General features: G+C 35.4%; 1 protein-coding gene across 50 annotated transcripts; it reads right to left on the bottom strand.

Moving 5' to 3' along the window:
- Window positions 1-498: 498 nt before the first annotated feature.
- LOC114311450 (cyclin-dependent kinase G-2) lies at window positions 499-7,809 on the bottom strand. Of its 50 annotated transcripts, none has more exons than XR_014328647.1 (11): window positions 5,526-7,809; window positions 4,952-5,087; window positions 4,751-4,839; window positions 4,646-4,668; window positions 4,445-4,556; window positions 4,218-4,324; window positions 3,934-4,122; window positions 3,727-3,860; window positions 3,458-3,537; window positions 1,772-1,883; window positions 499-990 (listed from the first exon to the last, which is right to left on the bottom strand). XR_014328647.1 is itself a non-coding variant. In XM_082867899.1 (7 exons), exons 1-6 carry the CDS (start codon window positions 7,235-7,237, stop codon window positions 4,023-4,025), a joined length of 2,256 nt encoding a protein of 751 aa, XP_082724025.1. In that variant the 5' UTR covers window positions 7,238-7,809; the 3' UTR covers window positions 3,575-3,860; window positions 4,014-4,022. The 50 variants fall into 50 exon arrangements, 3 of the variants coding, with proteins under 3 accessions (XP_082724025.1, XP_082724026.1, XP_082724024.1); XR_014328646.1 differs by having other exon boundaries at window positions 499-957; XR_014328653.1 differs by having other exon boundaries at window positions 3,458-3,535; window positions 3,727-3,804.
- Window positions 7,810-9,099: the final 1,290 nt, after the last annotated feature.

Here is a 9,099-nt window from a genome sequence, read left to right as displayed (position 1 = left end):
TAAGATAATATAGATGGAATATTCAAAATTTGTTGGATAATACATTAGTTGTGGTATCACATCATCATCACCATCAAAAAAATTTATAAAAAAATTAGTGTAAAGGTCATATCAATATCAACATCAATATCAATATCACAATCCAATCCCCTCTTCCTATTTATCCTACCATATGCATGTAACAAAATAGTTAATTATTAAAAGTGGGTTCACTCACCATATTTACCTTGATACTAAATTTTTACCACACCGTCTGGGGTGTGTTTGTGGTGTCCACCTCATTGATACGATTTTGAATGAATTTTTAATGTGATAAAAAAATAAAATAAAATAAATGTAACTTTTCATTTCCTAAACAATATATTTGACAAATTCAAAATTTAAAAATATAATACTTTTACTTTCCTCAGAACTATTTTCAAATATCATATATACCCAAGGCCCACCGTGTTATTAAATTATGAATAACATTAGCCATGCACGTTCACGCGGAGTCGAAAAAAAAAATGATTGAAATTCATCTCGCAACAAATATCCTGTGTCCACTAATACTATTGCGGGATGCTTGACCAACCACTTGGTCCGCGAGGTATAACTCCACTCCATAACAAACAAAATATTCAAAACTCTTTTACCATTCAAAAAAAAAATTCTGAAGGTACACCAATTGGTCAATGTCGGCAATTTCCTCGATTCTGTCTCACTGTATTCCAAATTGAACCCCATTTGGCTGCAACAAGAATCAATGAAACTGTCCAAATCTGGAAATTCTACTACAAACCAACACCATGATGGATATAACAAGTATTGTATTGATGCTATCATTCTATTTACAGGCCAACACCACTCACTGAAAATGACGATACCAACCCAGAGGAGAGGGGGGGCTCATTTGTAGATTCACGCTGAGGCTAGGCTAATGATAGGAGGGCTCACTTGTAATTCCTCGCGCATTGCCTAGAAGCCAAACAGATTCAAACCCAGATCCAGCTTCAAACAAAATGTTTCCAAAAGTGAATTTTGGACAAATAGACATACCCTTTAAACTATTGCAACCAAAACATGTCAAAGATCACAAACAATTTTATTACATTTTGCAAGTACACTGGCTTTTTTAATGCTACAATCTAAACAATTCAACATAGTAGTCTATGTTGTTCTGTAATTGTATATGAACACATTCCAAATGCACCCAGGGCAATTTCCACTACTTCAGTTATTATTAGAACTGCATGAAATGATGGAAAATACAAACCTCACTCTTCCATGATAACTACAAACCATAAAACCACTACAAATTTGTAATGAATCACAACTAAGAGAGATTGATACAGTAACCAAGTCAATTTACAAAGGACGAAAGCTATGATATTTCACCTACCACCAAACAGAAGTCATATTATTGCTTTAAAAAGATGTAGTTTCGTCTGCATAAGCAACTTTGTCTCCCCTCAATACACAACTTTTTCTGAACAATATTTAACTGGCAGATTCTGTTCCCTTCTATTCAATTACAAAACCAAACTGAGGTACCATCGAGCCACAAACATCAGGACTATCAAATTTTACAATGCATGCTGAAACAATTCTCCAATAACAAGGGCACGCAGTCATGAATGGAACTTACAGATGACAAGAAAAGGGATGCCTCATAAGTATTAATTTTATACTATGTAAAACGACAATACCAAAGACTGAAACTAGATCTAGCAGTGAAACAGTGAACATGTCAATTATTCACAAGATAACAAACCAAGGGTTGTTAAGGTACCTCTGCTGAGCTTGAAGGAACAAAATCAATTTCTGAAGAACCGTTAACATAATTGGAAATTCTATATATTCCAGTTTGTGCAGGTAACCTCCTCAACCTGCTTGCTTTGATACTGCAGGACATTTGCAGACAAATGTCATAAAAATTCTGGAGCTATTAAAACCCACAATTTTTCACCTCATAAATACATAAAAGAGAGCTGGGTGGCAGAATTAATAACTAATCTTTTGTCCTTCCATTCATATTTAAGGTGTCAGCACACTTACTCATCAGTTCAATAGATAACATAAGAAGCTCCAAAAGGTCCAATACAACAGCATGAGAAAATATACATAAAAGAGATCGTGCATAAGGATATTCTCAACTACCCAGAATCTTACTGATAAAAACACCAACCTCCACAAAAAATGGCGAGCATTATGATATAATTGTAACAATCAGCAGAAAACCATTGAAATCCAAAACCACAAATACTTGCCCAAGAACTTCCATGTGAACGATTTGCATGCTTAAAATCAGAATGATAGAAGCTTCACATAATCCAAGCCACATAACTCACAAAACAGATGAGGGCAACCTTCTTACACTATAAACATGTACCAACTTATTCAAAGAGAGGATATGAATACTGCATACACCTGCATGGTCAGTTCAATACTGTGCTTTAATTTGGTAATCCCTAGCATATGTTCAATTTGAGTGAATAACCAACTTCTTAGTCTACTCTAATGTAGTTTTTGCAAGTTAACCTGCAACTTCATACTGACATTTTAACTCTATTTTCTTTTTCTTTTCTTTTTTTATAAGCCTGGTGACATGTTAAACTAACTTATCAACTAAGACCATGTTAGGACATCAAAGCAAAATCTTATTTCCTCATCCAGGTTTGATATCTCATTTATTATAACTTTAAAAATCCATCATCTTGAATGGCCATTGCAGAAAATACCAGCAAATACTCAAATGCTTATTGAACCAATATGAAAGCCGAAGTTATTTTTAATACATATCTAGGGCACAACTTTAGTAATTAGCTTTGCTGGCTGGCTCCAATCATGATGAAAGCTGCATCTAAACATGCCATGTACAGGACAATAAAACAATTTCATTTCCAGAACTTCCAAACAACCCCCAAAAGAAGCCATTTATATTAAAAGTCATTAATACTCAATAGTTTTTAGATGCCATGATTGTCGAGTAAACATGATAAAAATTGTGCGCAGATTTTAAAAACTCATCACCATATGAAGCCTCCAAATCATACATTGGTTGATTTATTGATTGATTTTGCCAAAGAAAGAGAATAGTGAGATCTATATCTATACCCCAGAGAAATATTGCTATAGTGAGATCTATATCTATACCCCAGAGAAATATTGCTATCTTTTAATAAATCCGAACACAAAATACTGTGGCAATCTTCTAACAACAAATGACTCCTTACAACAGAACCAGGCACATGAGATGGACACAAACAGGTTCACTTGCTCCTCCACAGTACAATGATGTTGTATGAGAAGTACATTGTGAGAACAAATATCCAAGTAATTAAAGGTTAAACCCACGATACTAATATATCAATACATACGTCTAGTATGACATTTTCAATAGGGAGATTCCACATGGATGGAAAGCAAAATCCTTATCCTTGGTTACATTCCACATATGTCAGATTTAAATTATTACCTTCAATGTGGAATAGTTTCGGTCAAATTCTTCTTCAATGAAAAGGTAAGAGCGTCCCCTCCGCTTTACACCAACCGTCTCTTGCAAACACAATACGATGATTAAAAAGGATAGAACTGATAAAAGTAGTAAGATCCATATTATTCTGGTATTTCAAAACTAAAGTCTAAATTTTTAAGAGAATTGTTTACAAGATACCAACGAAAATATGTTACATACACAAGTTTCAAGTGAAACTTCTCGTGAAAGAAAAGGCCATTTTTCCACACCTTGCGATGCAAGCAGTGTCAGAGATGCATTTCAATATAACGGCCAAGCTGGAGAAACAGAGTCAATCTGCTACAGATCTGACAGCACAACAGGCAATAGAATTATGTTTCTCCACCCAGGGGTTCACAGGTGCCTGCTAAAAAACAGCATGAATGATCGCTTCGCAAACAATGTTTTGCAACTTCCTTTGAATGCATGGCTCTCACCTCAATGGCTCAACCATGTAAATTTGAGAGGAAAAAAAAAAAAAAACTGAAACATAGATCAAAGGCCTCCAGGTACAAACTCATTTCACTCAGCCAAACAGCCCACCAGTTCCTAATTCCCCTTGCTGCAACTCCTTCCTTCGCTGCTCCTCTAAAGGATCTGGGCTCTTCATTATCCTTCGCAACCGCCTAAATCCACATGAATAGAAAATGCGTTTAAATGAATGCAACTTAACAAACAAATTTAAACTTCTGGTCATCTCATTTTCATAGTATTAACATGCCTGTCCTGTGCATGTTGTGCTGGAAAAGTAGGCATGAACTCTTTAGACTTAGGAAGAGGAACTTCATGGAACCATTCATGCTTAAGAGCATCTTCAGCTGTAATTCGCTGTTACATTACCACAGGCCTTTAGAATTATATTTTAACTTGGGGAAACGAACAAAAAAGAAAGTAGAGCAGAAGTAAATTTTATATGGAGAAATATCAAAGTTATTGGCAATATATTACCTTCTCAGGGTCATATGTTAGAAATTTGTTCAACAAGTCAAATCCGGCATCAGAGAGAACTGGTGATCCAGTGAAAGATGTAGCAGGAAATTTCTTACGCAATAGGTTACACCTGAAACAAACACATCACTAGTTAATAGACACGTGATATATTTGTTGTGTAACTGAAAACTGTCACCAATTGAGGCCAGAAAGGCAGACCAGAATCACCCAAAGCTGGAAGCCTGGGAAAACAGTCAAAAATAAGATAACATGAATGTTGCAATCAACTTAGCTGAGCATTGAATACAGGAAATAGATACTTACCGATGCTTGACGAAGTTCACCTTAACTCCAGGAAGTTTGGAAAACCCAGGCCAATTTGTCTCGTTTGGTGTGCCAAGGATTCTGAAAATCTGCAGCCATAAAAAGACCAAGCAAAACTAATTAGCCCACAGTTAAAACATAACTTTTACAGCCACAGCGGCAGCAGCAGCAGTAACAAGGGCAAAAAGACACTCATTTTACCTTGTCAAGCTGATCAAACTCTGTTTTCCCATTAAACAACGGTTCCTTTGACAACATTTCAGCCATTATACAGCCCAATGACCACATGTCAATTGCTGTAGAATACGACTTTGCTCCCAACAAAAGCTCAGGCGCCCTATAAACATGACAGCTCAAGCATTAAGAAAGAGGATCCTTGACAATCAAAAAGATGACAAAATATGTGGAAAATGGAAACCATTGAGAATCAACCATGGAGCAGTAGTTATCATTCCTCTAATTTTTCTTATTCAACAATACCTCCCTCAAAAAAAAACACAATCAGGTCAATAAATAAAAGTGCAAAAAATTCGCTCGGAAAGCAGTCTACCCCAGAAAACATCACAACTATAAGAAACCAAACACAACTGATGCACCATATCGTTAACAGCTTCACAACAACAATGGTGTTGGATAACGGAATGTATGAACTGCAACTAAAAAACCAAATAATAAAAAAAGGAGATTGAAAACCCAATAAATAAAAGACCAAGCTAGTCAAAAGCTTCCTCATAAATAGAGAAGGGAAGATAAGCGAAAATAAGGTGCAGCTCACCTGTACCACAAAGTCACCACCAAATGAGTATATGGCTTCAATGGGCTCCCATATTGACGAGCCAACCCATAATCGCAGATCTTCAACTCACCTCGATTATTTAAAAGCAAATTTGACGTCTTCAAATCCCTGTGAAGCACCCAGTTATCATGAAGATACTTTACACCCTCCAATAGTTGAAGCATTAGACATTTAACTTCACTCTGACTAAAAGGTTGTTTCATCGTTTCCATCAATCCCTTAAGATCATGCTCCATGTATTCCATCACCATAAATATACTATCAAGATTGCTCCCCACCACAACTTCTTTAACATCCACAACAGATGGGTGATGAAAAGAAAGAAGAATGTTTATTTCCCGCAATGAGGTCAAAGGAAAACCTTCTCTTTCTTTTTCCATCTTGACCTTCTTCAGCGCAACAATTTCTCCTGTTTTCTTATCTTTGGCTCTGTAAACAACCCCATAAGTCCCTTCATCTATCTTGTTCAGTCTCTCAAACTTATCAACACTTCTACACCCCTCAAGCATGTTTACAGTTCTTTGTGGTGGGACTGCAAGCTCTGGTGTATCATGAGAATTATGTTCATTCTCAGAATCTGTATCTGACTGGCTAACATTAGTGTCATTTCTATAGCGTTCCTCATCTATCTCCATGTAATCACTCTTGTCAGAATCACTGGCAGGGTAATCATCTCTGCTGGAAGACCTAACACGGTAACCTCCATCAGATTCAGATGACCTCGTCCTAGTTCCTTCAGAGCCTTCTCTCTTAAGTTCCCCAGGCTCAGGAGTAGCTGACTCCCTGCGTACCTTCATTTCAACCGACTCAGAAAGAGACATTTTCTTCCTCCTTTTAGGGATTTCTTCATCATCAGAAATTTCACGTTCGTCAGCTGGGGAATTGACATCACCTGCCCATCGAGAGGCTGATACATTCCGTGTCGGGATGTAAACTTCATCCTCAGTCTCCTGAAAGTGACCCCATGGCTGCTCCTGAGGTGGAGAAGTAGATAAATCCACTGGGGACTCAGATACGACATCCACATATGACCCAAGATCCACAGGAGACTTAGCTGGTGAAGATTCTGAAAGGTTACTAGCTTTCACAGGAGAAACTTTTACAGCCCCGTCTGGAATAATCTTGGGTGGCTGACGGTTGGACTTAGGAAGCAGTGGCAGAGGAGGCAGTCTGGTAGTGGCTGGGGCAATTCTACTCTTAGATGTATTGCTAACTTCCTTATCATCTCTGTCCCAAACAATTGGCGAAAACTTCCTCTTCTTACTCCCCACAGGTGACCGAACCCCATTCTCTACCTTTGAAGCCTCAATCGGTTTAACCTGTGATTCCGAATCAATAGCCTCATCAGAGCCACTTTCACTGGACAATTCACCCGGCTCGCGGTCCATGACTCTTACTGAAAACCCACAGCGTCTTGGACCACCACCACCAGCACCCGGATCACTCTTACTCGAAGCAGAACGGTATCCACCATTAATTATGTCCCTCTCTTTAACATCCTTCTGTCTACCCCTAACCCTATCCCTCATCCCTCGGTCACGACCTCGACCCCTGTCGTAGTCATGATCATTGTTTCTACTTCTATCATACTCACCCTTGGAATACGAAAAATCCCGCCTTGAAACATCAACCTCTGACTCATGATCCCTAAATTCGTTGTCATGATAAACCCCATGCCTACCTGCCGCCATATATATCCAAAAGCCAACACTCCAAACAAAAACCCTCCAATAGAAACTCCTCCAAATTTCCTTATCTAATAACACCCTAACCCTAAAATCACCCAATCAATCCGAACAATATTTATAGTATTTTTAGAACCCAAAATCCAAAGAACACAATTTGACACAACCAATCAAACACAGATCTGATAACAAGTACGAGAATTAAACACAAAAACAACGGACAACTATTCCAATTTCTTTGTTGGTGCTTGGATGCTCGCAATTTTGCAAATACATAGAAGGGTATCGAAAGTCAAACCCTAGAAAACGAATACAATCGAAGAAACAACACCCAAAACAAAAACAAAAACCCTAGAAACTATGGATAAATATTTCGTTCTCTCCCTCTCATGCGAATTGAGTTTGAAAGCGAGCCTACCGATTGATCGATCGATCGAACGATGAGATTGCTAGAGAGAGAAAGGGCGGCGACGCTTCTAGAGAGAGAAAATCCCCAAAATCGGAGGGCAGTAGGAAAAGAGCAGCGAAGTCGCGAGACCATAGACACTGTTTGAAATTTGCTTTTATTTACGCGAATTGATCCCTCTCAATTATTTTATTTGTTTAATAATATAAATGTAAATTACATTTTAGTCCCCAAAAATATTCTCAATTGTTTTTTTCTTTCGATTCAGGGCTCGTTTGTGAACAGACTAATTTAGTAATTTTTTGATTATTTGACTAAAATATGAACTAAAAAAAATTAGTATTTTGAAATAATTTTTTAACTTTTTACGAAAAAATGTGAAAAAAATAAAAAGAAAAAAAAAATCTTTAACTTTTTAATATAAATTATTAACTTTTTAATTAATTTAATAATTTTTTAATTTTTTAACTAAAAATGAAATTCCAAACGATGACTCAGTCAAAGTGTTCCAGTTGGCATGTGCCATCAAATCCCCTCATGGAGCACATGGGCGGCATGGGCCAAAATAGGTAGTAACGTCATTTTTTTCTTAAAGTTTCTTAGAGTGCTGTATTGTGTAGTTGAGATTTATTGACAAGTTACATCAATTTTTCTGATGTGACTTGCCAGTAAATCTCAACCATACAATATAGCACTCTAGGAAACTTTAGAGAAATTTCACTCTAGAAGATCCTTGGTGTAAAATAGGGAGAGAAAAAATTACAATAAAGTGTCCTTCAAAATTTAGATAGTTATTTATTGTTGCTGCTAAAAAATTAGTAATTGAGGGATTCAAATTTTAAAAAAATAAATTTAAGAGTCGATTCAATTTGTTTGGTTCTGATTTTTAGAAAATAATTCTTAAAAAAATTTACTTTTTTATTTTTTATTTTTTATTTTTTAATATTTTTAATGAATTTTTTTATTATTTTAAACAATTTTTTTTTAATTTTTAGACTCGCCTAACATAAATACACTTTAAAAATATAATATTTGTGAAAAAAAATTTTAAAAAAATCTTTAAAAAATATACTAAATACCAAAAAAATATTTGAAAAAATATAAAAATTCAATACATTTTTCATGTTTTTGTATATTTATTAATTTTTATAAATATTTTACAATTTAAATACATCAAGTAAGGTATATTTAAAAAAATAAAAAATTACTTAAAATTTAAAAAAATTCACTAAAAACAAAAAAAACACAAAAAATAAAAAATTCAATTTTTAAAAAATTGAATTCAGAAAATTGAAACCAAACACACTAAATAATTTCCTTTGATAATAACAATGGTTAAATATCAAAATTAGCTCACTTTGTTTCCTTTTTCTTTTTTTCATCTTTTTCTGATAAGTTACAAATACTTCTAAAGTTTATGAAAAGTTGTGCATTGAATTTTTATTCAAATTTCTCTCTTTTA

The sequence above is a fragment of the Camellia sinensis genome, chromosome 5, assembly GCF_055761805.1.
Source record: "Camellia sinensis isolate YWXY chromosome 5, ASM5576180v1, whole genome shotgun sequence".
In the NCBI taxonomy this organism is placed as follows: domain Eukaryota; kingdom Viridiplantae; phylum Streptophyta; class Magnoliopsida; order Ericales; family Theaceae; genus Camellia; species Camellia sinensis.
This window is presented reverse-complemented; position numbering and strand designations above follow the sequence as displayed.